General features: G+C 48.7%; 11 protein-coding genes across 11 annotated transcripts; 5 read left to right on the plus strand and 6 right to left on the minus strand.

Moving 5' to 3' along the window:
* Positions 1-387: 387 nt before the first annotated feature.
* Positions 388-3,663, minus strand: N7520_007277 (calcium-transporting ATPase; the record flags this gene model as incomplete). Its single annotated transcript, XM_057141211.1, has 5 exons — positions 388-496; positions 551-873; positions 935-3,253; positions 3,333-3,490; positions 3,546-3,663. The coding sequence occupies 5 exons, from the start codon at positions 3,661-3,663 to the stop codon at positions 388-390; spliced, it is 3,027 nt and encodes a 1,008-aa protein (XP_056995217.1).
* Positions 3,664-5,807: 2,144 nt separating this feature from the next.
* On the plus strand, positions 5,808-7,122 carry N7520_007278 (14-3-3 adaptor artA-like protein; the record flags this gene model as incomplete). The annotated part of the gene is made up of 8 exons (XM_057141212.1): positions 5,808-5,819; positions 5,967-5,974; positions 6,037-6,083; positions 6,149-6,168; positions 6,228-6,239; positions 6,292-6,566; positions 6,622-6,709; positions 6,766-7,122. 8 exons carry the CDS (start codon positions 5,808-5,810, stop codon positions 7,120-7,122), a joined length of 819 nt encoding a protein of 272 aa, XP_056995218.1.
* Positions 7,123-7,430: 308 nt separating this feature from the next.
* On the minus strand, positions 7,431-8,378 carry N7520_007279 (uncharacterized protein; the record flags this gene model as incomplete). The annotated part of the gene is made up of 1 exon (XM_057141213.1): positions 7,431-8,378. One exon carries the CDS (start codon positions 8,376-8,378, stop codon positions 7,431-7,433), a length of 948 nt encoding a protein of 315 aa, XP_056995219.1.
* Positions 8,379-9,016: 638 nt separating this feature from the next.
* Positions 9,017-10,031, minus strand: N7520_007280 (eukaryotic translation initiation factor 3 subunit J; the record flags this gene model as incomplete). The annotated part of the gene is made up of 3 exons (XM_057141214.1): positions 9,017-9,715; positions 9,810-9,889; positions 10,013-10,031. 3 exons carry the CDS (start codon positions 10,029-10,031, stop codon positions 9,017-9,019), a joined length of 798 nt encoding a protein of 265 aa, XP_056995220.1.
* Positions 10,032-10,466: 435 nt separating this feature from the next.
* Positions 10,467-11,979, minus strand: aspf22 (enolase acuN; the record flags this gene model as incomplete). Its single annotated transcript, XM_057141215.1, has 4 exons — positions 10,467-11,262; positions 11,322-11,661; positions 11,731-11,787; positions 11,856-11,979. The coding sequence occupies 4 exons, from the start codon at positions 11,977-11,979 to the stop codon at positions 10,467-10,469; spliced, it is 1,317 nt and encodes a 438-aa protein (XP_056995221.1).
* A 1,200-nt stretch (positions 11,980-13,179) lies between these two features.
* Positions 13,180-14,569, plus strand: rpt4 (proteasome regulatory particle base subunit RPT4; the record flags this gene model as incomplete). Its single annotated transcript, XM_057141216.1, has 4 exons — positions 13,180-13,429; positions 13,494-13,880; positions 13,937-14,393; positions 14,449-14,569. Coding segments are annotated over 4 exons (1,215 nt in total), but the record flags the coding sequence as incomplete, so codon positions are not given.
* Positions 14,570-15,150: 581 nt separating this feature from the next.
* N7520_007283 (glycoside hydrolase family 47 protein) lies at positions 15,151-17,297 on the plus strand (the record flags this gene model as incomplete). Its single annotated transcript, XM_057141217.1, has 3 exons — positions 15,151-15,574; positions 15,634-16,278; positions 16,333-17,297. The coding sequence occupies 3 exons, from the start codon at positions 15,151-15,153 to the stop codon at positions 17,295-17,297; spliced, it is 2,034 nt and encodes a 677-aa protein (XP_056995223.1).
* Positions 17,298-17,400: 103 nt separating this feature from the next.
* On the minus strand, positions 17,401-18,384 carry N7520_007284 (transcription factor domain-containing protein; the record flags this gene model as incomplete). Its single annotated transcript, XM_057141218.1, has 1 exon — positions 17,401-18,384. The coding sequence occupies one exon, from the start codon at positions 18,382-18,384 to the stop codon at positions 17,401-17,403; it is 984 nt and encodes a 327-aa protein (XP_056995224.1).
* Positions 18,385-19,579: 1,195 nt separating this feature from the next.
* N7520_007285 (uncharacterized protein) lies at positions 19,580-20,662 on the plus strand (the record flags this gene model as incomplete). Its single annotated transcript, XM_057141219.1, has 1 exon — positions 19,580-20,662. The coding sequence occupies one exon, from the start codon at positions 19,580-19,582 to the stop codon at positions 20,660-20,662; it is 1,083 nt and encodes a 360-aa protein (XP_056995225.1).
* Positions 20,663-21,282: 620 nt separating this feature from the next.
* Positions 21,283-22,614, minus strand: N7520_007286 (M20 family metallopeptidase; the record flags this gene model as incomplete). Its single annotated transcript, XM_057141220.1, has 1 exon — positions 21,283-22,614. One exon carries the CDS (start codon positions 22,612-22,614, stop codon positions 21,283-21,285), a length of 1,332 nt encoding a protein of 443 aa, XP_056995226.1.
* A 1,398-nt stretch (positions 22,615-24,012) lies between these two features.
* Positions 24,013-27,290, plus strand: N7520_007287 (uncharacterized protein; the record flags this gene model as incomplete). The annotated part of the gene is made up of 4 exons (XM_057141221.1): positions 24,013-24,288; positions 24,342-24,609; positions 24,665-26,841; positions 26,895-27,290. The coding sequence occupies 4 exons, from the start codon at positions 24,013-24,015 to the stop codon at positions 27,288-27,290; spliced, it is 3,117 nt and encodes a 1,038-aa protein (XP_056995227.1).
* Positions 27,291-27,513: the final 223 nt, after the last annotated feature.

The raw sequence follows: 27,513 nt of genomic DNA on the forward strand, positions 1-27,513 counted from the left end.
TGTACACAGATCCCCCAAGAGCCAATCTACTATATCAAAAATCATCAGTTGACTTGTCCACCGTATCAATGGGGCCTTGCACAAGAGTTGACATGCCCATTAGAAGAGCAGAATAGTGACTAGACTCAAAGGCCATAGACTGGCGTAGAAAGAAGGTCGCGGCCTCTGCGGTCATCGACTCGAAGATCAATTACGGTAGTTGAGGCTCATTCAGAGGCAGGTGTTGTTTGAGGGAATTTTTAATTCTCATCTACAGTGTAAAAAGCATATATAACGTCTATGCGACAGGAACTTCTTCAAGTTCTGTTGCATGTCTCTATTCAAAGCAAAAGCTAGCCTCCGTGTCATCTATATGCCACATCGGATCATCTCGTTATACTCTATTGTTTAAGCGCTCTTGGGCTTGCTGGCAGCGCCATTCTGGGCTACTGGGGCATTCACAACATGCGAAGTGTCCAAACGGCGCTCCACAAGCTTGAGAATTTCGTCGATCACGCTGGAGAAGGATTAGCAATTGAACATCAAGCAGTACATGACAAAATAAACTTACATTACAGGAGCACTGATCACCAAAACAGCCTGCCATTCAGTCCAGTTCAGAGGGATGATTGCGAAAAGCGACGCGAGGAAAGGAATGTAGAGAATGGCAAAGTGAAGGGCCATGGAGAGAGTGATGGCGTAGATCAGCATCGGGTTGTTGTGCAGGAAGAAGGTAAAGAGAGATTCGCTGGATGACAGGGCGTTCATCGCATTCAGCATCTCAATGACCACAAGGATGGAAAGAGACACAGTCGATGCAGACTTGGCCATATCGTTGCTGAACATCTCACAGCCGATTTCAGGGAACTGCGACGAGCAGCGGTGGAAGTGCGACTGCACATCGAGCTGTTAGTATATGATCAAGGTTAAGACAAATTACTCCAAGTAGGCTTACCAGCTGGAAGTAGGTGATCTGCGGGCCCTCGGGGTTGTACAAGAACCACCAAACATAGCCGAAAACAGTAGCAGCACCCACGTAGGTACCAATGACCATGTAGCGGAACAAGAGCCAGCCACCCACAAGCGGCTCATCACGGCCACGAGGACGGCGTTTCATGACATCGTGGTCGGGAGGGTTGAAGGACAGAGCAGTAGCCGGCAGACCGTCGGTAACAAGGTTGACCCACAGGAGTTGAACAGGAACCAGGGCCTCGGGCATGCCTAGGGCGGCGGTGAGGAAAATAGACACGACCTCACCAATGTTCGATGAGATAAGGTACCGGATGAACTGCTGGGTGTTGCTGTAAATAGATCGACCTTCCTCGACAGCGATGGTGATAGTGGCGAAGTTGTCATCTGCCAGAACCATGTCGGCAGCAAGCTTGGCCACATCAGTACCAGTGCCCATAGCAACGCCAATATCGGACTTCTTGAGCGCGGGAGCATCGTTGACACCGTCACCAGTCATGGCAACCACATGGTTCATGGACTGAAGAAGATCAACCAACTTGGACTTGTGGGTAGGCTCAGTGCGGGAGAACAGGGACGCGGTCTCAACCGCCTTAATCTTCTCACCCTCGCTGAGATTGTCAAATTCCCGGCCAGTAAAGCTCTTGCCAATGAGATCCTCATTGGGTCCGAAGATACCAATCTGACGACAGATGGACTCGGCAGTGTTCGGGCTATCACCAGTAATGACAATGACACGAATACCAGCATCTTTACATTTCTTGATGGAAGCAGCAACTTCAGGGCGAAGGGGGTCCAGCATACCAACAAGACCAATTAGTGTCATATTCTGCTCAAGCTTGGCATAATCCTCGGTGGAGGTAGCGTTCTGCAGTAGTGTGTTGCCAGAAATATCACTCACACTTGCGATAGCCATGACGCGGAGACCCTTGTTACCATATTCGACCACCTGCTCAGAAAGCAGCTTGACGTGTTTTCTGGAAAGAGGCACCCGTGATCCTTCGGAGCCTTGTAAAACATGAGAGCAGCGTTCCAAAATCGATTCAGGGGCGCCCTTGACCAGAAGCTTCTGCTCTTTGCCTTGGCCAACAAGAACGGACATGCTCTTACGGTCACGGGAGAACTCATAGGTGGCCTGGAGAGGAAGACGGGATTCGTAGTGCGAGCTTGCGAGGTGCAGTCTCTCAGAAGCTGGAAGGCTGAAAAGTTTCTTGTTCTCGGCGGCGTCGCTGGTACCAATCTTCTCGGTCAAGGCACGGAGGGCTGCCTCTGTGGGTTCGCCAATGTTGGAGAAGGTACGGGTCTTAGCATCATAGGAGAGGGTAGCGGCGTTGCAAATAGCGGTAACTTCAGCGAGCTGACGGATAGTAGAGGAGATAACAGCCAGGTTTTCAACCACTTTGCCATTGCGGGACAGCTTGCCCTCTGGGGTGAAAGTGGTACCTTCCACATCAATTTCCTCAACTCCTTCACCGGAGCTAGCCAGGTAAACGACCTTCTCCACACTCATCTGGTTGGTGGTCAGGGTTCCTGTCTTGTCGGAGCATATCACACTGCAGCTACCCAGGGTTTCCACCGAGGGCAGGGATCGGACAACTGCGTTTTTCTGGGCCATCTTACGAGTTCCAAGAGCCAAGCAGGTGGTGATGACCACAGCGAGACCCTCAGGAATAGCGGCAACACCGAGAGAGACGGCAATCTTCAGGTAGTAAATAGCCCCCTTGGTCCAAGATCCACCAAAGGAGGGGTCGTTGAAGTGTTCAATGTTGATAAGCCAAACCAGGACACAGATGACCGTGATCACCTTGGCCAACATGTCACCAAAGTCATTCAGCTTCTGCTTCAATGGGGTTGGCTCCGAGATCTGAGAAGTAATGCTATCGTGAATGTCACCAATGGCAGTCGATCCACCAGTCAAGACAACCAGGGCAGTGGCATGGCCATTGACCACGGTGGTACCCGAGAAAAGCATGTTCACCTGTTCCTGCTTGACAGCCTGGGGGTCATTGACAGCGCGAGTTTCCTTGCCGACACTCTCACTCTCGCCAGTCAAGATAGCCTGGTCAACCCGGAAGCTGTTGCTGTGAATAGAGAGCAGACGGCAATCAGCGGGGACCCGGTCACCAACGGCAATGTGGATCACATCACCAGGTACCAGATCCTCAGCCTTGACACGTTGGGGCTTCCCATCACGCACGACCTTAGCCTCGTTGGCCGAATATTCCTGGAGTGCTGCAATCGCCTTCTCGGCGCTGCTTTCTTGAGTCACACCGACCACCGCGTTGAGGATCAGAATGGTAAGGATCTGTCGAGGGAGTCAAATTGTCAGTAAAGGAGAACCAGGAAATTATAAATTAAGGCCCATGGAAGAAGAGGGGACGTACAACAGCCGGGTCTACGAAGGCAGTCCAGTCATCGCTTTCTTCGAACAGAGCCAAAACAAAGGAGATAGCAGCAGAGGCCAGCAGAATGAGGACCAGTTGGTCCTTGAATTGCTCCAATATCAATTCCCATAGAGGGGTCGGGGGGTCTTCAGGAAGAGCTAGAGGAATGTCAGTTTCTCACAACAGTAAATGTCAAGATAGCGAGTCACTAACCATTGGGTCCATACTTCTGTCTAGATTTCAGCACGGCATCTTCCGACAGACCTGCTTTTTCCAGAACATTGAAGTGGTCCAGCGCATCCGCTGGGGTGTTGAGAAAAGAATTCTCCATGATCACTTGTACTGGGTCTCGGGAGGGTCCAGAGAGCACCGGAGAAGAGATGCGGAGAGCCTAGGGAACGACAGTAGGGAAAGGAAAGGACAGGGCGTTTTAAATGTGATACATGGATGTCGGGTGGCCAGTCAAAGCTCCCAGGATGCAGGGAAACAAGTAATAAGTACTTGGGGGGAGTTGCCGTGTTATCAAGCGCGACGTAAAAAGTGGAGAGCGCGGAGCAACAACGTGTTCTCATCCAGTTGATTCCATTTCCCGATCAGGTGCTGAATCAGCAGCTACAGGGCTGAACCTGATATCCGCTTCCTCCGGGTCTCGTTCTCCACATACGTTCTATAGCGATTTGGTTGTATTCAAGTCACAGAATTTGGCCTTGTAGTTCGTGTTTATTACCTTTCTGATGCCCTCCTTCTCATATACTGAATTGACCCTTCTTCGTCATTTCTGGAGTGCATCAGGGATCTCCATCAACTCTGCCGAGCTACAAAATTATGGGGCATTTGTTAGGCTACATCGTTCCCACGCCTATCGGACCTCACTAGTGGAGTCCCTGTTTCCCTTTCAGTGGTAGATTGACATAAGTAGGCACCGGATTCTGCAAAGAGTAGTGGATCTAGCCCTATGAACCTGGTGGATTTATCTGGAGACAGGAAAACTGACATCCTTTCTAACTGGCCCTTTGGTCCCGATTTCGTACTTTGAGCCATTGCCTTACGCAAGTTATCTTGGCTTCCATTCTGGTCGGTGAAGCTCGTCTTGGTTCGCAATCATTATGGTCACCATATGCGTCATGGCTCTGCTGACTCGGGGCATTGACTCGGGGACCCTGCGGAGAAATAGCTTGCAAAGGGCAGATCTTCTGTTGGGTGGCAACTCGTACTTTTACGCATACGATTTGTCTCCTTGCCTGTAGGGCTGAATCTACTTGTGCCGGACCACTGACAGAGATTTGTAGCGGGGTAATGAAGACCCAATTTTGTAATCCATCCCACTAATCTTTAGTAATGAAATGCGTTATAGGAATTGGCCCTCTGTGTGATGACGCTGGTGCATTTCTCACTAATGTCTTGGTAGCTCTGTAGATAGTGAACCCATTGATTGGGCAGAGCCCAATCAATTTCCAGGATCAATTCCGAGGGATCAGAATTCGACCAGCATGCAGCACCTCTATAATTAAGAACGGCTGTCTGAAACGAAACGCAGTCCATTATCTGGACATGGAGCAATAGGCAGTCCAGGTGCTCATTTACCTTGTTCTCCCAGCTGGTCAATTACAGCTGACTCGGGTCTAGCAATTAGTTAGTGCATAAGAACAAATAATTCTCATCGGGGAAAATAACAACAACTCAAATAAGACACTAAATTCAGTATAAAATGGATAATCTCCCATAACAGACTTCTACACATACAGATCTGAATGTCGCCTTGGGATCACTACATCATAGTTGGTTTCATAATGCTGGAAGATTCTATGCGTTGCATCATCATCATCTGTAGACTAGCAAACAACCCACAAAAAGTAATTTTGACCCCATCAATCTTCGACACTTCTCCTTTTGAAATCCACATAAAATTCATGTAAAACGGAGTCATTCGGAAAAAAAAAAGGAGTCAAACTAATAGTTCAATATGGCTAGAAGCATCTAGAGGATCCACAGCGCTTTCAACTGATCTTCCGTGTGACAGTACCACAGTCCCTGGTACGGTCAATACGGTGACTTTGGTGATGTGCAACGCAACACCTTACATTATTTACTGGGTTGAACTAATTACAGAAAAATATGAATCTTGGAAGATCTTGAAATCTCAATAAATATCTTCATACTTATTCTAGCCAGTTCAGTACATAATATGACACTCTATATTTAGGTATTCTAAATACTGGGCAGTAACAAGAGTACCCGGGTACATGAGAATAGTAAGAATCACACAGCTGAAGACCAGGTACCCGATACAGTGTAATCGTGTATTGTTATGATTCCTCCCCCAACTCCCAATCTCTCCCTCTCACTCTTCCCACCCCCACTTGGTCCTCCTCACCTTCTCCTTCTGCATCTCCGCTTCCCATCTCCAGTTTTTTTTTCTTCTTTGCTCCTTGAATATTCCCCCACCCCCCAATACCGCTTCATCCACATTTAACCATGGGTTCTGAGGTACGTTCTAGTCTGCCTCCCTCTCCACAACTTAACCCCTCCATGGGCGTGCTGAGCCGTCACCGCCATCGCGAATCCCACGCACGACCACTTCCCCATGACTTGATTTTCTGGAATATAGGCTAATCTGTGTTTTTAATCATGCAGCGTGAGAAGTAAGCATATTATGATTCGGAATCCACTGTCCCTCTATCCCTAACACTCACCTCCTCATCAGCAAGACATTCCTCGCGCGGCTCTGCGAGCAGGCCGAGCGCTACGATGGTAAGATTGACATGGGCCAACTTTGTATGGAGACTTTAAGGCTAACGTATATTGATCACATTCAGAAATGGTCACCTACATGAAGGTTGGTTGCATCTGCTCTAAATCATTTGTTACGATCTGGGCTAACCGTCTTTCTTACAGGAAGTCGCCAACGTATGACGACCCCCTCAAGTCGCATTTAGGGGTAGCACTGACCCTACTTTAGATTGGCGGCGAGCTCACTGTTGATGAACGTAACCTTCTCTCGGTCGCTTACAAGAATGTTGTTGGTACCCGCCGTGCCTCATGGCGCATTATCTCCTCCATCGAGCAGAAGGAGGAGTCCAAGGGCTCTGATGAGCACGTTAACATCATCCATGAGTACCGTCAGAAGATCGAGACTGAGCTGGAGCGGGTCTGCCAAGATGTCCTCGATGTCCTTGACGAGGCTCTGATCCCCAAGGCTGAGACTGGAGAGTCCCGAGTCTTCTACTACAAGATGTACGTGTCGCTGTAACCCGCAGTGTGCCGATGTAGATGACTGACTCGACAACAGGAAGGGTGACTACCACCGCTACCTCGCTGAGTTCGCCTCTGGAAACAAGCGCAAGGTTGCCGCCACTGCTGCCCACGAGGCTTACAAGGTATGATGTTTTGGTCTGCTTTGTGACGTACACTAGCTGACTCTATTCCGCGACAGAACGCGACCGATGTTGCTCAGACCGATCTTACCCCCACTCACCCCATTCGCCTTGGTCTCGCCCTTAACTTCTCTGTATTCTACTACGAGATCCTTAACTCCCCTGACCGTGCATGCCACCTCGCCAAGCAGGCCTTCGACGATGCCATTGCCGAGCTTGACTCCCTCTCCGAGGAGAGCTACCGCGACAGCACTTTGATCATGCAACTCCTGCGCGACAACTTGACTCTCTGGACTTCTTCGGATAGCGCCGAGGGTGAGACTGCCGCCCCCAAGGAGGATAAGCCCGAGGATGAGGCCGCCCCTGCTCCTGAGGAGCAGACCGAGGCCGCTAAGCCTGAAGAGACTGAGGAGTAAAGGGTTGCCACGAGCCGATATTATCAGGGGAGGCGTTCGCATTTCTTCCTGGAACGTGGTTAGCAAGTCGCTTTTGTTTTCACCGTAGCGTGGCTGGGTTGGGACCGGCACTTAAACCCCTTGCACGGGTCGGCCGGCGGAGTTGATATTCGGTTTGACGCGAGCGAAGAAAAGGGGCTGAGTGGAATTTCTCTCTCTTTACTGTCTTTATTCCCACTCCAGCACGATTCAATGTGTTTATTTCCAATTCATCCTCTGAATTTCAACCGCCTTCTATAGTATATAGACATAGCTGTAGATACCCGGAGTCAAACAAGTACATTGCCAGCCTCGGTCTCGGTCTCATGCACAATCTTGGAATACATCGAATCCCAAACCTGTGTCCACAGCATGATATCCGCATGTGTAGCCCCAGAGACATCCACAATTTCAGTCTTCGCCTTCATTTCCTCGGAAATCCTCCGCGCACTTTCCAGTCCAAAAAAGACTTCACCTTCCGCTGTGAACCATGTTATATCGATTGGACAATCCCGGTACAGACCAGTCAAAATTTCCCGAGTAATCCCTTCAACGCGCTCATATCCCAAACGATAATCAAGGTCCATTCTTTCGCTCCAAAGTTGTTCACCTTGAACATCATCCTTCATCTTTTCAAGCACAAGCTTCTTCCTTTCGCCCGAGATCACAAGGCCCCCTTCTTCTTTAACACCACCCGCCTTCTTCGTCATCAACCCAACAAGCAAATCCTCCAGCCATTTCGGAGTCGATCCCGAATCGAGCTTCGTTACAACTTTGAACATAAATCCCGGCATCGTACACATAGACTCCATAATCCTGGAACCAGTATAAGCAGCGGGGATATGAGTACACAACGGAAAGACATTCCCCACTCTTCCCGGTGGGGCATACCGAGCCAGATCGAGCATCGGGTAGGCACCCGCTGAGTGAGCCGCAATGCTGAACTGGTCGATGTTGAGAGTATCCAGGAGTTCTAGGGCGATGGCACTCAGCTCAGCCAGGAGCGCGAGTCCGATACGGGCGGCATCTTTGCCTTGGACCCATCTGTCGATGCAGATAAGGGATAAGTCTGGATGGGATTGTAGAAATGGTTCGAATAGGCCCATTAGGCGTGAATCACCGCCTGCGCCATAGCAGTAGACTAAGGTGTTTGGGGCGCCTTGGTTGAGATGAACGTAGGAGACTGACTGAGCTGGGTTTGCTTTAGAGTGAAAGCTTTCGACTGTTATCGGGGACATGGTGCAGTGTGCTGTGGCCACGGGATACCAAGAGGCTGGCAGTTGGTGCTTTTTGGTTTATGAGGTGATGTTGATGGATGGCCCCCATGTCAGCTTGAGTAATCACCCACAGTTCCTGGCCATGTAAGGTACAAATAGGCTATTCTGCAGATTCGTAGTAATTGGATGGATGTTGAGGGTTACGTTAATCTCAGGAAAGGCCTGGCAGATATTGAAGAGGAAGCAAAACACCTTGGTATGGTCTGCAGGAGCAAATCAGAGCGCAAGGTGCTTCGGAGTAAGGTGTGCATGTCGTGATGATCTCTAATGTAATAATTGGAGGGTAAGATGTTGAGGCACATGGTGTATCTACTGCATTAATCGAATGGAAAAGTGAGGATTTCAAACGACAGGCTAAATTTGAATGTGATTGTTCTATTGTTGTTCATGCAGCATAGCCAAGGTGTAGGGGATGTACATTGTGCTGGTATTTGAAAGAAAAGGGTGGGAAAGGATATAAGGGCCGACAACAGATGGGAAATATCTGATCCGTCAGAAATGGAAGCCCCGGTTCCTTGTTGCGTATTTTAGGGAGTCGAATCCAGGAAACGAAGACAACCGCCAAGAGGTCAAGAAAATTGAAATGATAAGTCGTCTCTTTACATGAAATCATCGTCACCGAGGCCATCATCCTCGTAGGAGTTGTTGTCAACCTGGCTATCGCGCTGCGCAACAAGAGAGACCTTAGTCTTAGCAGCCTTGGTCTTCTTGTTACCCTTGTCCGAAGCACGCTCCTCGCGCATCTTCTCATTGCTGGCAGTGGTCAGGGCACTAGCAATCTTCTTGATCTCCACACTAGGCAGCTCCTTCACCAGTTTGCGGGCAAAGTCCTGCGCCCAAAGGGAGTAGTGGGCCTTCTTGGAGTGCGGTGTGAGAAGAGGGATGAGGGTGTCGGACAGACGAGCGAATTGGTCCTTGGTGGTAGGCTTGAACAGAGGCATGGCGGACAAGTCGATAGACTTGGTGGGATCAGCGGTATCGCTAACGACAATAGCCTTGGGGGCACCGCGATTAGGCTTGACGTCGACATCTCCAAAGAGGTCACTGGCGTGGGCAAGATCCGCGTCGATCTCTTGGCGGCGCAGGCGTTCGCGCTTCTCGGCCTCGGTCTCATCGTCGTAGTCGCTGTCATCCTCGGCATTCTTTCTCCGTTGCTCGCGGTGCTCTTCCACTCGCTGGGCCTTGGTCTTCTTGTTAGCGAGGGCCTTGGCCTTGGCGGCAGCCGCAGCTTCCTCAGCCTTCTTCGCCTTCTCGCGCTCTACCTCGGAGTCCTCGGCCGCATCCCAAGAGTCGAGTACCTGTTGGTTCAAACAAGCATAGTATTAGCGAATGTCGATTTGTATGAATATAAGATCCAGTGTGCGAAAGATAGCACAAGTTTTGGAGTCTTACATCCTCTTCTTCCTCGTCGTCGAATCTGCGACGGGGTGCGACGGGGGGAGGCACAATGACATCCTCCTCCTCCTCCTCATCTAATTATAAGACCAAAGTTAGCGCCGGTCAATAAGGAGTTGCATCATGGAATCAGTTGTATATGCTCCGCATGTACAGTGGCAGAGGGGTGACTCGATAGTCGCAAATGGATAAGAACATACCCCACTTTGAAGGCGGCATTTTGGGCAAAAAAAACAAAGAAATTGCTTAATCGAGAATGGAATGCGATTCGAGTAAATACTCTGGATGATATAGAACGACAAGGAACCCGCGATCAAAACCCTGTATCAACAAAGAGTGGAGGGGAAGCAAATTTTATGTGGGACAACTTCCAAGGCTATCGAAGGGTGGGATGTCCACGTGATCACGGATTCACGGGTTCCTTGGTGCCCGACGAGCGTGATCATTCTCTTTGTGTATTTCTCTTATTACAGATTGCTATAAATTATCTCATCATCATTGGGGAAACAATTGTTTAAAAGGTATCTCTCATTCAGAAGATCTTATTAAGTTCATAATCATAATACATGGCATTTCGCCATGAGGCACTAGGCCATCAAGTTTTTTCGCCTGTTGTTTTTCTCAGAGCCAATCGCAGTGTCAATATAGCTGCATTTACATGGTAACGGCAGTGCGGAAGTTCTTGCCAGCGTAGACAGCGTGTTCACCGAGCTCCTCCTCGATGCGGAGGATCTGGTTGAGCTTAGCCAGACGCTCGGAACGGGCAGGGGCACCGGTCTTGATCTGACCAGCACGCAGACCGACGGAGATGTCAGCGATGGTGACATCCTCAGTCTCACCGGAGCGGTGGGAGACCATGACACCCCAGCCGTCAGCGTACGAGTCCTTGGCGGCCTGGATAGACTCGGTCAGGGTACCGATCTGGTTGACCTTAAGCAGGAGAGCGTTGCAAGACTTGAGCTCGATGGCCTTCTTGATGCGCAGAGGGTTGGTGACAGTCAGATCGTCACCGACAATCTGGAAGTCGGAGGTCTTGTAGAAGTAGCTCCAGGCCTCCCAGTCATCCTCAGCGAAGGGGTCCTCAATGCTGACGATAGGGTACTTGGTAGCCAGGGACTTGTACAGGTCGGCCAGCTGCTCATAGGTGAGCCACTTGGTGGGGTCACTGTCGGGGTTCTTGAAGTCAAGATCGTACTTCTTGGCATCGACCTTGTAGAACTCGCTGGAGGCAACATCCATGGCGATGTTCATCTGGCCGGTGTATCCGGCCTGCTCGATGGCCTCGGTGATGAGGTCAAGAGCCTCCTCGGGGGTCTGAATATCAGGAGCAACACCACCCTCATCACCAACGTTACCAGCAGACTGGCCGTACTTCTTCTTAGCGAGAGCCTTGAGCTTGTGGTAGACCTCAGCACCCTGGCGGAGAGCCTCGGAGAAGGTAGGAGCGGAGCTATGCAGCTTGTTAGTCTTTGGTCATGCCTTGGCTCATGTTCTGACAGATTCACATACTCAGGGACAATCATGAACTCCTGGAAAGCCAGACGGCCACCGGCGTGGGAGCCACCGTTCAGAACGTTCTGGAAGGGGACAGGAAGAACGTAGGGCTTCTTGGTTCCGGCAAGATCGGAGACGTGGGCGTAGAGGGGGACACCCTTCTCGGCGGCAGCAGCCTTGGCAACAGCCAAGCTGACACCAAGGATGGCGTTGGCACCGAGGTTAGCCTTGTTGGGGGTACCGTCAAGCTTGTTAAGGAACTCATCAACCTTGGCCTGGTCCTTGACGTCAATGTTTTCCTTGATGAGGGCAGGGCCAATGATGTCGTTGACGTTCTTCACGGCCTTGAGGACACCTATGTACCAGCCAGCGTTAGTCTGAACTTCCATTCAATTGAGGGAAGTATCATAAAATTGTGACGTACCCTTGCCAGCCCACTTGGTCTTGTCACCATCACGGAGCTCAACGGCCTCGTGCTGGCCTATGATGTTGTTAGTATGATTTCCTAATACTACCATTAAACGTCCCTCAAGAGGTCAGGGAACATACCAGTGGAGGCACCGGAGGGGACAATGGCGCGGTGAAGGCCAGTCTCGGTGACAATGTCGACCTCAACGGTAGGGTTACCGCGAGAGTCGTACACGGAACGGGCGTGAACCTTGGCAATAGGCATTTTGAAAGATAGTCTGATTAGGGAAAAAAGGGATATCGGTTAGTTTTCAAAAGAGAAGGGAAAGCAGAAGGGCAGTGATTTATGACAAGAGCCAGCGTGTGACTAACGGCGGGGGTTGGGAGTTCACCGATGACCCAAAAAGTATGGGCGGGCACGGAGAGAGGATTGGGAAGGGGGTTTTGATTTGCTTGAGCTCAAAACTAATGTGATTGGCTACAGCAATGGATCACCAGCCTTCTGGTTGGATGCTTTACCTTTGCTATTGTTGGTTTGGTGTCTCGGTGTGTAGGAAGGGGGGAAGAGTAGAGAAATGGAGGGGCAATTGAGGGATGGCGGGGTATATGGAGATGACACAAACTTACCTTTAGAATAAGTAAACAGGGTATAAATTCAAATCAACTTTGACTAAAATACGGAAACACCCGATATCTTAAATACCTTTGGTCTAGTCTCATCCCCGGGAAAGGTCAAGCTGGAACTCCGATTCTTTCCAATGCGGTGGTGGGGCTCCAGGTATTTCTCCAGCTCTTGCTTGGCTGATCCCGACCGACTGCGGGTTCTCCAGCTTGCGAGATCTTCCGTCCCTCGGGAATTTACATTTTTATGATGTTATCGTTGGCTCGGCTTAGAACTAAGCTAGGAGAATGACGGCATCTGATTTAATTGATCCAATTCTACCCCTCTGTCCTGCCCCTCAATCGTTAAGCTATATACTTCGTAGCTTCTCGTAGGGATGCATATTCCAAAAAAGGGAGTAAGATACAAAGTTTGCAAAGCAATGTTCTATCCAATTCCAACCAGGAACAGTCAATTCATTAGTCAAAGGTTGAGGTCTAATGCTGCATTCAGAAAATCAAAAGTCCGGGTTGGGATGGACTATGATGACGAAATATTAATGCCTGAGGTGTTCAATTATGTCCTTCGTGGCCTTGTTGCCTGATGCAGTAGCTTTTTGACTCCTTTGTTGCCTAAGGCCATAAACATGATATAAGCAGAAATGATGCAAATCACGTGTAGTATGGACGCGCTGTCATGTGACCCTGTTGGCAGCTCCCTCGCCCGGTGATGAGATGCTGAAGCTCCCCCCAGATTGCATCCGCTTCTCTACTCACTGACTTACCCTTTTTTTATCATCAAACTATTGGAATCTAGATTCCATACTGCTTCCGAATCCTATCCCACCGAATTTCTGATTGAGCATCACCCGGCCCGTGTGAATCTCGTCTATCGGCCACAATGGACGCCGGCGACCCTGAGCGGGACCAGGCGCTCGATGACTATAAAAAGAGCTTGCTCGAGCTTCGAGAATGGGAGGCCAAGTTGAAGACCTTGCGCATGGGTATCAAGGATCTTCAACGAGAATTTGACGTCTCCGAAGAGAACATCAAGGCACTACAAAGTGTTGGTCAGATCATCGGCGAGGTGCTGAAACAGTTGGATGAAGAGCGATGTAAGTCTTGTCCCGCCTATTAATCCTCAAAATGTCTGCAATCTAGGTATCTGACCGGTTTTAGTCATTGTCAAGGCGTCATCCGGACCGCGATACGTGGTCGGCTGTCGGTCGAAGGTCGACAAGGCTAAGATGAAGCAGGGCACCCGTGTGGCCCTGGATATGACAACACTCACCATCATGCGCATGCTACCTCGCGAGGTCGACCCTATGGTTTACAACATGTCCTTGGAAGACCCTGGCCAGGTAAACTTCGCTGGAATCGGTGGTCTTAACGACCAGATCAGAGAGCTTCGGGAGGTCATTGAACTGCCATTGAAGAACCCGGAGCTTTTCCTCCGCGTGGGAATCAAGCCCCCCAAGGGTGTTCTGCTCTATGGTCCTCCGGGCACTGGTAAGACACTGCTTGCCCGAGCGGTAGCTAGCTCCATCGATACAAACTTCTTGAAAGGTGCGTCTTCTTCCTGACTTCATCACATTCTCTCTAACCTTTCCTTTTCGCTACAGTGGTCTCCTCCGCCATCGTTGATAAATATATCGGTGAATCTGCTCGCCTGATTCGAGAGATGTTCGGCTACGCCAAGGAGCATGAGCCATGCATCATCTTCATGGACGAGATTGACGCCATCGGTGGTCGACGGTTCTCGGAGGGTACATCGGCAGATCGTGAAATTCAACGAACACTGATGGAACTGTTGAATCAGCTGGATGGATTCGATTACTTGGGAAAGACAAAGATCATCATGGCCACCAACCGGCCGGATACCCTCGACCCGGCCTTGCTGCGTGCGGGTCGTCTGGATCGCAAGATTGAGATTCCCCTTCCTAACGAGGTTGGCCGTCTCGAGATCTTGAAGATCCACTCCAGTACGGTTCAAATGGAGGGAGATATTGACTTCGAGAGTGTTGTCAAGATGAGTGACGGTCTCAACGGTGCCGATCTACGTAATGTGGTCACTGAGGCGTAAGTGATTTTCCTATCGATTTCGATGGTCTGACTCTTAGCTAATATCATCTAGTGGTCTGTTTACGATCAAGGATTACCGGGACGCCATCAACCAGGACGACTTCAACAAGGCAGTCCGGAAGGTGGCCGAGTCCAAGAAGCTGGAGGGCAAGTTGGAGTACCAGAAGCTGTAATTGTATCTACTTCTGAGCAAATCGTCTAGGCGTTTCATGCCTATTAGAATCTTGCTTCATGGAATATTATACATCCAGGAACGATTTATCATTGTTAAAGTTGAAAGTTGGGATCTGTAATAAATCCAGTCCTTTGCCACTGTGATGATCCTGGTATGTAATCAAAATTGGGAGGATCATCTATCTGTTCTCCACTTTCCCCGGTCACCAGCAACAGTTCCTTGGTGCATGACAAAAACAATCTTATCCTTTAAGCTATTCTGCGCTCCTTCAACTTCTCTACCTCTACATTTATTAATTAAGGCACGAACATTGGAAACATCTTGAATCAATTACTGCATTCTTCACAAAGTATAGGGATTAAGGAACTGTGGCGCCCCCTCGTCGGTAAGGTGTCCTTCCCTCAATGATTTAAGGGTTTCATCCTGGGCTCGGCGCATTGCTTACGAATACAAATTGACTGACACCTGCATTAACGCTGCACAGCAGCACTAGTGACGAACCACCTCCGGCCACAACCAGCCGAAAGTCTCGCTCCCATGCGCCTGTGCTAGGTGGACACCACCAAGCGGGATAACACCATGTCCTTCCAGGCACCGCTCTCCTCGCATTCCCGTTCCCCCAACGACCGGCAAAGTCCTCAGGGTCTTTCTGGCCTCGGCTTCTCTTCAAATCAAGCTGGCGGCTTTTTTGAGAAGGAACGCACACTCCCGATGTATAAAGACAAACCATATTTCACACCGAGGCGCACGGCTCCAAGGCGACGATGGAAAGGCATCGCTAGTCTCCTAGCCCTGTGTGCTTTATTTCTATTTTGGTACAATAAATCGTCCCTCCCATCTTTGCAGAGCTCAGACTCGAAAGACAAAGGATTGCAGCTGTGGAAGTGGGTGCAAACACTGGAGAACGAAGTCTCACCCGAAAAGGCCGATTGGGATGCGCGTCGTGAGAGAGTGCGGGACACCTTCAGTGTTAGTTTTGATGCCTACGAAAACGAGGCTTGGGGTATGAAGTCCTGTCGAGAGCATTTTCCTTGTTATACAGCTAACACACAATTAATTTAGGCTTTGATCAATACAGCCCATCCTCTCAGAATCACAAGAACATGGTCGAGGGCGGCATGGGTTGGATGATTGTCGACTCATTGGACACCCTGATTCTTATGAATTTGACATCTCAGCTCCGGCATGCCCGCCAGTGGATTTCCACTTCGCTGCGGTACGACCAGGACCATGATGTGAATACCTTTGAAACAACGATTCGCATGTTAGGCGGCCTGTTATCTGCCCACTACTTGTCTAATCAATACCCTCACCTTGCCCCGATTGCGGATGATGATGTCGGCGCCGCTGGAGAAGACTTGTATATTGAAAAAGCCACTGACCTCGCAGATCGGCTGCTTGGAGCATTCGAATCGAATTCCGGGATCCCATTTTCCAGCGTCAATCTAAATAGATCTCTTGGCATACGATCGCACTCCGATGGTGGTGCTGCATCTACAGCTGAGGCGACCACTGTACAACTCGAGTTTAAATACTTGGCCAAGTTAACCGGAGAGGCCGAATACTGGAGGGTTGTGGAAAAAGTAATGGAGGCTGTTGACAAACAGCACCCGGAAGATGGTCTCGTTCCTATCTTCATCCATCCAGACTCCGGGGAATTTCAAACCAAGAATATTCGCCTTGGAAGTCGAGGTGATTCCTACTACGGTTCGTTCCTACATCCGCTGACTTGCTACACCCAAGCTAATCTTTTTCTAACAGAATACCTCATCAAGCAATATCTCCAAACATCAGAGCAGGAGCCAATTTACAAAGAATTGTGGGATGAGTCCATACAGGGCATTCGCAAGCACCTTCTTGCCTTCACTAAAAATGCTCAACTGATGGTATTGGGTGAACGACCCCGAGGCCTGTCTAAGGATCTCCTCGGCAAGATGGATCACCTTGTGTGCTTCATGCCAGGCACAATTGCGCTGGGTGCCACTGGTGGCCAGCTTCTGTCCAAGGCTAGACAATCTCCTGAATGGTCCCAACAGCATGAGGAGGAGATCCTCATTTCCCGAGAGCTCATGAAGACCTGCTGGGCAACATATCTAAACACTGCTACTGGTCTTGCTCCTGAGATTTCCCATTTTGTCTTGGATGAAAAACCCGTCATGATGGCAGATAAATATGCCGATCCTGCCACATCCGCCACCGCAGCACCGTACGAATTGCAAGGCATTTCTCTTCCATTATCCCAACAGGCAGATCGTTCTGAGCCGTGGAGAAAAGACATCGACATCCATCCAATGGATCGCCACAACCTTCAGCGCCCTGAAACTGCCGAGTCCTTGTTCTACATGTACCGCATCACAGGCGACGAGATATATCGCGAATGGGGATGGGAGATGTTCAAGTCCTTTGTTCGGCATACGGCCATAATTGAAACCGTGACACCATCAGTGCCTGGAACAGTTTCCCCGCCATATGAGCGTATCAAGAGCTTTACTTCCATCGGGAATGTCGAAGCTATTCCGCCGGAAAAACGCGACAGGATGGAGAGCTTTTGGCTATCCGAAACTCTGAAATATTTTTATCTCTTATTTTCGGATCGCGATATTATTTCGCTAGAGGAGCACGTTTTTAACACAGAGGCGCACCCGCTGCCGCGGTTCAAGCTCGGCGGGGAGCTCAAGACAGGGTGGGAGAGGAAGCATCAAGCATCAAACATGGAAGGCGTCTAATCTAGTTTCATTCTCAATATTGTCAGATACTTACTTTTGGCGTTGTCTGGTGATTTGACTGCATCTCTTTGTAAATTTGCATGCAACTGAGTTGATTACATACTTATAAAATTAACATCCGGCATTCAGGACCCTGTTGTCTCATGAGTTGAATCCATGAGACGCTCCTATCTTGCAAAGACCAAAATAGCCGCAAAAATGATAAGACTTTGCGTCGATCCAAAGTACCGCTGATTGCCATCACGACTTCGAGTTCGTGGGCTATAATCTCCTGTTTCTCCTGCTCGCCTCGGCATTCCGTTCCCGCAATAAACAGAGGCCACACCAAGTCACACGCAAAAGCGCATTTGTCAGGGAGAGATGATAGATGATCTAGAATTGAGTCCCTCAGAACTTGCAACTTGGGGATTATTGAAGGATCGCCTGTCAACACATGGTAGATGTATATCAGACTAGCATGATGGAAGATGCAGACAAGATGCTGGAAACTGATGCGGGCCTCTTCAGTCTGAAACGGAAGTACTTGACCAAAGTGGGCCATTCGATCTTGCGCTTGATCCAATTCTTTAGTCATAAAGTCTAAGAGGGTTGGGTCTTTTTCATATTTGCGATCATACTGTAGCCGCTCGTCATGAGTGACTCTGTTGATGATGTTCACGAAATCACCGAACATGGCAGTACTGTCTGCGTACTGGACAACCTTCTCCGAATCACTCGGCGTATCGAACGTCGTGAGTCCTGCAAACACACTCGAATAATACTGCTCATAGAGAAGAAATTTGTCAATCTCATCCGACCGGACAGGGTGGGGAAAGGCCTGCTCCTTCCATTGGAGAATCAATCGCGATGCCTGAAGATGCATCCGCCATTTAGCGGACTCTGCTTCGAATAGTTCCACGTTATATAGTATCAATGTTGAGGCGAGCGCGTAGCGCGTTTGGATTGGATCAAGGCCCGAAGAAGAGTCTTCCTGTCTCATACAGCTGATTTGTTCTGCTAATGAGACCAAAGCCTGATTTCGCAGACGCAGGGAGACGCAGTGTAGATATTGACAGCGAGGATGGGTTTGTTCGAATTTAGATGCCATGTCTTCTGATGACAGTGCCAGCACGGCATGTAGTACTGTCCTTGACGCCCAGGCAAGAGGAATTATGACTTGTTTCCATGGATTAGTTGGGAGGTCTACCCATACCAATTTACTGGAAACGTTCCTGTGAAAATGGTCGATCAATTCCAATGTCATGTGGTCGATGTGAGAATTCGGTCCACGAGTGATTGATACAGGACTCTCCAATCTCGCAATTCGAGGTAGATCGTTTGATTCAGTATCGTGCAAGACGGAGCTTGTTTCACCAATAGACTTTTGTATGGGTAATCGCTTGCCCGCCAATTTTCCTCTGCTGGCTATACCTTGAACCCATCTCAGAATGAAGCCATAGCCGGGACAGTCAAAGCCCCTGGCAATGCATTTTCTACATTCTGGTAAAGTTCTATCACATTCAATCCGTCTTCTTCTGCACTTTGGACAGTCTGGTACAATGTTAGCTTCAGCCAGTCGGACGGGTGTATATGAAAGTACCTTTCTCTGCACCTGTGCTATCACGAGGACTGGTGGACATCTGGATTACCCAAAGAAGCGGTGGAGTATGTATCCATCAAACCAATGAAAACGGGGGCTTGTTACAACGATATCAAGGTCTCTGAGTGTCAAAGAGAACAACCCGAATGTTCAAAGGTAGGGTCGATGACGTTAGATTGTTTCATGAGAAGGTGAAGAATGATAAGTTATTTCAATCTCTAAAGGCCTAAGATCACATGATATACTTGTACCAATGATGGATGAAGTCGAAATCCCCTTTGACCCACATGAAACCTTAATTCCACACTTTTATTTCCTAATCAGGGTTAGCTTACTTTATCATCTATGATTATGAAGCAAAACCAGCTTGTTTGTTGAATCTATGGGTTAGAGTGTTCTGAATTTCGTACATTAAATAATGAAGTCTCCTGCTCCCCCCAGCATGATCAGTTCTCAGTAAAGAACGAGCACCTATATAACCATGGACTCTTCACTACACGTTGTTTCCCCGAGATCGCACAACATATACTTCAACTTACAAGGTGACAGCTACTGTCCACCAATATTTGGAATTATTGGTTTCAAACCTCATTACAACATTAATATCACTGCCTCTACGAAACTCAGCACCCGACTCGTTCGGACCATCAAATCTCATGCAAGCCCAGCCCCCACATGCCAGAGACAAGGACTCTTGGAGTGCATGCGCCGTCGCGTTACAAAGACAGAACTGGGAGAGATCAACAGAACCTGTTCCGCATTTGAAGAGGTTACTCAACCTATTCTTCCTCTCCCAAAATGCCAACTCAATAGTTCATCTAGGGGTGGCCAAATTATTCAAATCCCATTTACAATCCCCATACCAGTCGATATAGCAGGCTCTGTGAGCACAGAATTAGGGGAGATTGCCTACGACATCGTCGCATCTGTGACTAGAGAAGATGAGACGATTGCCACCACAAGACATCCCATTCATTTGTCCCGTCAAGTGATCACAGACGAGCCAACTATCGAATATGCACGCTCCTACCCGAACTCCAAGATGGTCACCCAAATTACTCTCTCTCAACACCTCAAAACGAGCTTTCCAAATCTCTCATTCGCCATGAACATCAAGCTCCGGAACCCAACCACTCCTGGGGAACGTGCATCGGAGCTCAAATGCTTCGCAATCCGAGGGATCCGGTGCCGCGTAGAAGAAGTGACGAAAATATATAACAAATGCGACAGATACAACACAGAAGAAAACGAAGCGGAAGCTGAACGTGTATCTGTGCGTGAAATTTGCAATGGAAGACAAAAGACCAACTGGAGCATTATTGAGGATCCAGCTGGAGCACAACTAGATGATGCTCAGAGAAGCGGTTCTGTGGATGTTGTATTCGGATTCTCGATCCCGAAGAGTGTCAATCCTGCAAAGCGGACCGACTTGTCTTGCTATGCTTTCAATCCAGAACGCCTGGACCCTGTTTCATTGCCTCGAGAGCTCCGGGAATATTATGTTTCCACTTCAAGGGAACGGCTGGTTATGACGGTTGAACACCGGCTAAAGCTGGACTTGTTAACGGGAGAAGACACCTTTCAACGCGGTACAATGATTCTCGTGGATCGTAAGCCTATACGTGTTGCTTTGAATGCATCATTTCCGTTGCTTATTTCCGAGTGCAATGGCAAAGATACAGAGCCAGTGACACTGGAAAGACGTCCGCCACGGTATGAGGAAGTTCCTACGGCGCCTCCAAATTATGATACTCATGCTGGATCATCGGATAGAAGTAGCTGTTAGAACCTTATATATCTCACTTTTTATACTTATATCCAGATCTTGAACTAGGTATTTGCGGACAGTATATGTAAATACCGATCGTATCCCAGACCCACAAGCGCCTTTTAGTCATCCTGAGCTACATCCCCGCGGGCCCCTTGTAATTAGATCCATGAATGTTTCAATTTATTTAACTATCTAAATAACCTTTTATTTCTTCTACGATCTCTCTCTTGTTTAGGTGATTCTATACCCACAATGCAACTACGTCTTGCTTACGAAGACGAAGCCTAGGAAAGAGAGACGATTATCTGCACACGCTGGTATAAGTATATCGAGGAAGGTGCCCACCCCTTTAATGCAGTTGCTCTCTTTCTTGCAATGCGTTTTCATCCTCGGTAACGGCGCAAGTTAGATGTACTAGCAACGTAGCAACGTTTGAATGATCCACAATATGGAAGTAGCTGTTTGAGGTTCATTATCTTGCTTGTCTCTCACTTCATACTTATATTGAAATGTTTCCTAAAAATAACTGAGCGGCTATGATCTGCTATATCCATGCAGGTACACCAAATATGCACAATGCAATTTAGACGTTTTAGATTGTCCAAAACGTTCTTCTTGATAGAAGACATTGCTCTTTACTCCCGCTCTAGGGCAGCATTGATCAACTTTTTATATCCAGTAACCGCATCCTTCATATCGCGCACAGTAAGAGCCTCCTTATCACCATGTGCAACGAAAATGCTTCCCGGACCATACAAATAACGCTTCACACCCTCCTTGACCTTCAAATTGGGCAGATCAGTACCGTAGTTCACAGGGATAATTTTGAAACCAGGAACATCGGTATCAGCATCCTGAGGCGGGTAAAATTCCACGTGCGAGCTGAAGTCAACAACAACCTCAGCACCGACATCCCGCGTAGCATCCGCAACAGCACGACGAATAATCTCACGCGCTTCTTCCGGTGTCCCGGCCGCAAGACGCACCGCAACATCCGCCCGAGCCTCAGCCGGAACAACATTAGTCGCAACGCCCGCTTGCACGGTACCAATATTCAATGTAGTGCGACCGTACTTCGGGGACGAGGGAAGCCCACCCTCGCTGGCCGGGATATCGCCGAGTTTGTCGACGCGAGCGAGCGCCGGGATGATAGCCGAGACAGCGCTCTCACCCAGCCAAGGATAGCCGGAGTGGGCAGCCTTGCCGTGGGCGAGGACCTCGAAGCCCATCATACCCTTGTGGCCAGAGACGAGGGCACCCTCGGTGGGCTCACCGAAGATGACAGTGTGGTAGACGCTGTTTTTGTTCAAATCGGACTTGGAGAAAGCCTGCATGCCGTCTCCGCCGGTTTCCTCGCCGACCACGAAGAGGAAACCAAGTTTAGCGTCGGGCTTCTCCTTCAAAGTTTCAAGGACAGCGAAGATCTGGGCTGCAACGCTAGCCTTTGCGTCAACGCTACCGCGGCCAGCAATAATGATATCATCGGATTCAAATGCGGTGTATTGCGCCTTAGGTTCGCTGACAGAGTACGGAATGAAGGGCGGGACGGTATCGATGTGGCTGGTGAGGAGTATGGAGGGCGGCTCTGAATGGGAGGACGGGTAGGCGTAAAGATTATAGCGTTGTTTAGGAGTGGAGTTATCATCGTCGGCCTGCTTTTTCTTCATGGGAGCGACCTCTTGCTTCACGACAGTGAAGTTCTTGGACTCGAGGAACTCGGCAACGAAGAGGCCGATCTCATGCTCATTTCCGGAGATGGACTCAATTTCAATAATATCTCGGTGGAACGAGAGAAGAGGGGAGTTGCTGATAACACCCTCCGCGTTTGATAACTCATGTCCAAGGCTAGCCAACTGTGCGGGCGAGAAGGATGTCTCCTGTAGTGGTTGTTGCCAGTGTGGGGGGTGCGGAGAAGCTTGGGCGACTGTGGCGGCAGCCACGGCCGCCAGGTACCAGGTAAGCTGCATTGGGGTATCTAGTAGGAATGAAGGGGTGAGTCAGTCAGAGACAGCCCTAAATTGCCCCCTGAAGTTTTAGTATTGCCTAGAGCAGAAGTTACACTGTGAGAGACCTTGGGATGGAGTTGTAGATACGAGCAGTTTCCCGTTATGACTAAGCTGTTATCGCTAACTTACTTACTTAGCCGATCGGCTAACTATTACAGCGTCAAGCATGCAGAAGCATTTGAGGTTGTCTAAGCCAGTTGACAGTTGACAGTTGACAGTTAAAGAGGCAGACATATTGAGCGCCCCTTTTCTCCCACAGTTGTCAATGGTACTTGGAAGTCACTCAAGTCATAAACCTACCCGAAGTGGTGGGTACTTAAGCCAGCATACTTATGAGTAATTTTGCAAGTATAACCCGAGCATTAATATTTACTGCGATATCGTAAGTGGCGTCGATAGAAGCTTTTCAAAGCGATAAACACAGATCCAAGGAGTGACTACATGGAATAATTTGTCTGACGTGTCCCGGATCTCAGCGGCTAAAGACAAGTTGCCGAGTGCCGGCCAACTTCGATCAGTACGAACCTATCGATTAAGGATAAGATCTGCATTCATGCCACCGTTCCAATATATCCGTTAGAAGGGGAATGATTCGCAGATTTTGGGAGTTAGCGGGAGTAGAAATAGCCACCGGGAAAGGCCGCACGGGAGGCACAAGATGTGGACGGTAGGCCCTCCCATGGATGGAAGCGGAACCATGGAAACCTCTTGTTTCAAGGTTTAATTAGAAACAGTTAAGACAGGGGAAATTCATGGGCCACATATGACAAAAGAATACCAAAAATCCTGTAATAATTCTCTACATTACATAGAGTCAGGACTCAGATGCATCCATGCACTAGGTATATCCATTGGCATGTCAATAGACTTTGGGCTGCCTTGATCTCTGAAGGGCACCCATTACATATGAAAGTTATGTGTAGGTGAGATTTTATCCCTCATATTATTTGGAGAAGATCGGGTAATGTTCCGAAATTATGGGGAACATTGAATACTTATGACAACCATTTTAAGCATAGGAATTATGTTCACCGATGAGTGGATAATAAGGTGGAGACAATTTGATACTCGTCACCATGGAAAGACCAAGATAACAGGTCAGTGCAGAATTTATGTCGATTTATCCATAATGATAGGACTCAATAATGCCTAAGTAGGATTGAATAACCCTAAATCTGGTCTCTGGTCATGTAGATCGGAGGATCGGCATAAGTTATACCCAGATACAGTATCTATGGATGTAGACCAAGTACAACTATACAACTATAAAGGCAACATGACCCCGAGGATCTACTGACCCGGAGACACAGACAGAAGTTTTCACTCTTTATCTAGTGCAACTGTATACTCAACACTACAATGGCATTGCAAAGGAGATCAATGGCCACTGTTGTGGATAGGGCCGCTGAGCTCGATCCCGAGAGACTGTTTGCTGTCATCCCACAAGGGTCGGAACTTTCCGATGGCTTCCAAAGTTTGACGATGAAGGGGTTGTCCCAAGCAGTAAACTTTCTATGTTGGTGGATCGAAAATAATATTGGAACAGACTCTCCCCGAGAGACTCTGGCGTACATGGGAAGCAACGATGTGCGGTATTGTATATTTCTTCTCGCTTGTCAGAAGACTGGACATCAGGTATGGCCACTTGCGATCGCTGGTAGAAGTGGCATCTCCGTTGACATGACTAGGCCTTCTATCCTTCGACCAGGAACGCCGATGAAGCCCATATCCACCTGTTGAAGGAAACAAAGTGCACAAAGTTCTTCTTTTCGGAGGAAAGAGTGACTCGGGTCTTGGAGTTAAAGAAACTCTGTCCTGATCTCGAAATTTTCCAAGTTCCATCAGTGAAACTGATGCTGGCCGACCAGAGTGGTTTGAATCCCTACCGATATGACAAGTCTTTCGAGGAAGTCGAAGATATCACAATGTGCATCATTCATAGTTCGGGAACCACTGGTCAGTTTGTTAGCACCTTTAGATGTTTCGATGATTAAGTCTTCTAATTTTTCAGGTATGCCAAAACCGGTGCCCTTGAGCAATGGGTTTTGGAGTGCATTTGACAACGCCGGCAACCTTGACTGGCCGGAGGGTCGTCAGCCGACCCTCATTATTCGCCTGGGTCGACAAGATCTCGCCTTAGCAACAACACCATTTTTCCACTTGATGGGGATGATTTCCTTTGGGATCTCAATTTTCCATGAGGTTCCTGCCTTATTTGGACCCGATAAGCCCATCTCGGTGGAATACCTCACCGAAATGCTGCAGATGACTCGTCCAACAGCTGGCGTGTTCCCACCATCAGTCCTAGAGGATATGAGCCACTCTGAGAAAGCGCTAGAATGTCTCAAGAACCTCAAGTCTGTTTTGTTTGGAGGGGCCCCTCTCAGCCCCGAAACTGGTGACCGACTACGTCAGTACACCCAGTTGGTCCCTATTATTGGAACCAGCGAGATTGGCTGGCTCCCCTCGATGGTACCTCAAGACGGAGCTGACTGGAGCTACTTTGAGTGGAACAAGAGTTATGGCATCGATATGCAAAAAGTGGATGAAGGCCTCTATGAGCTTGTCGTCTTGCGCAATCCCAAATCCCGGGCTCTCCAAGGCATCTTCCATACCTTCCCAGACATCGACGTTTACCGAACCAAGGATGTCTATACGCAGCACCCCACCAAGCCCTGTCTCTGGAAATTTAATGGTCGCATTGACGACGTTATTGTTCTAAGTAACGGAGAGAAGTTCAACCCGACCACCATGGAAACAATCATCGAGGGACATGCACTGATTGCCAAAGCGATTGTTATTGGTCAATCTCGATTCCAAGCTAGCTTGCTGGTAGAGCCATATCCTGGGATTCCAGAGATGAACACCAAGACTTTTATCCAAGAGATCTGGCCTACTGTTCAAGTAGCGAACCAAACCATTGCTGCCCATGGTCGAGTAATGAAGAACCTGATTGGCATTGCCCCCAAGGGAAAAACCTTCGAGAGAACACCGAAGGGTAGCGTCAAGCGACGATCCGTTCTCCAAGAATTTGCGAATGAAATCAATGAGATATACAAGGCTGGACTTGAAGAAGATCTTGATAGCTATGTCCCCGAGAGCCTCGATCGGGCCAGTATTCTGAAATACACTCGTGTAATTATTTCACGGGTATTGGAGAAATCGGAGATCCCCACCAGCCAGGATATCTACAGTCTTGGATTTGATTCTCTGATGACCATGCAGGCGGCCAAGATGTTGCAGCGAGGCGTTCAGCATCTGCAGGAAAAATTGAAGCCAGGAGCTATCAGCCCACAAACTATCTACTCCAACCCAACTGTGGAGCTTCTCGCAGAGGCGATCTCCAATATCGTGGAGGGTAAATCACAGGAGGCTGTACCTCGTGACCAGAAAATCCAAAGAATGGTGGAGAAGTACACCAGTGGTCTCCCTGAAACCAGAGTTGGGAATCTGACTCAATCAGCGACCCCGTCCACGGTGATTTTGACTGGATCTACTGGCTCCCTGGGCACGTACCTATTGCACAATCTGATCAAGAATCCGTCAGTTTCAAAAGTGTACTGCCTGAACCGGTCGGATGCCGGAAAAAGACAAAAGTCCGGCTTTGAAGAAAAGGGGCTTTTTGTGGACGCCAGTGAGTGGGCTTCCAAGGTTGAATTTTTGCAGGCATCATTTGGAGATGCTCACTTTGGCCTGAGCACAGACAAGTATGGAGAGCTCCTGGAATCTGCTGATACCATCATTCACAATGCTTGGAAGGTTGACTTCAACCACTCAGTGGAGTCGTTCGAGGAGACTCACATCAAGGGAGTACGCAATTTCGTTGACTTCAGTGTGAAGAGCAAGTACAACGCCCATATCCACTTTGTATCCTCTGTCAGCACAGTCGGTTCCTGGAAGCCAGAGATGGGACCCTTAGTACCTGAAATCCCCATGGAGGACTGTGCCGTTGTTCTTACCCAAGGATATGGAGAATCCAAGCATGTTGCAGAGAGAATTTGCCTGGAGGCATCTCGCCGGTCTCGTGTTCCCACCTCGGTCTACCGGGTTGGACAGATCGCAGGACCAACTACTGTGAAGGGGCAGTGGAACCCACATGAATGGCTTCCAACAATTATTGCCACGTCGAAGGCAATGGGAAAAATTCCTAGCGGTCTCGGGTCCGTACCCGTGGATTGGGTTCCAGTCGTAAGTCTTTTAACGTGAGCTTCTACCATCTTTAATGTCGCTAACCAGACCAGGACACTCTTGCATCGATTATCACAGACATCGTCCAAACCCGTCATGATGATCGATCCGAGTTCCCTCACGCAGTCTTCCATCTCACGAACCACAGAACAGTTCCTTGGTCATCGCTTATTCCGGCCATTCAACAAAAGTACAAAGTTGAAGCAGTCGACTTTGCATCTTGGGTAGCAGAGCTCGGGAATATTCAGAATCCATCTAGTGTTGAGGTTGCCGAAAAACCAGCCCTCAAGCTGCTCATTTTCTACCGTGGTTTGGCCGATGAAAGCCAAGCTTCGTTGTCTGTTGCTTTGGATGTTCAGAAGACGAAGGAAGCCAGCAAGACCATGAACTCCATTCAACCCATCTCTGCATCATTGATGTCGAACTGGTTAGAGCAGTGGCAGTTTTGAGTCACGAATGTTTGATGGTTAATTCGACTAGGATATGCAAAGCATATATCGACATTAGTACTATCAGTCAATATAGAAATTATTGAGAGTCAATTATAGTTTCTAATGAGTAAGAAGTATCATGAAAGGTTGTCGAGAACATCCCAAAAAGATTCATAGTAGAGGGAGAAAGTTACTGGCTGGTGATAACCGACTTATAGGGAAACATTGAAAGTACTAACAA

This window comes from Penicillium odoratum (assembly GCF_028828045.1).
Source record: "Penicillium odoratum strain IBT 22623 chromosome Unknown utg000005l_segment0_segment0, whole genome shotgun sequence".
In the NCBI taxonomy this organism is placed as follows: domain Eukaryota; kingdom Fungi; phylum Ascomycota; class Eurotiomycetes; order Eurotiales; family Aspergillaceae; genus Penicillium; species Penicillium odoratum.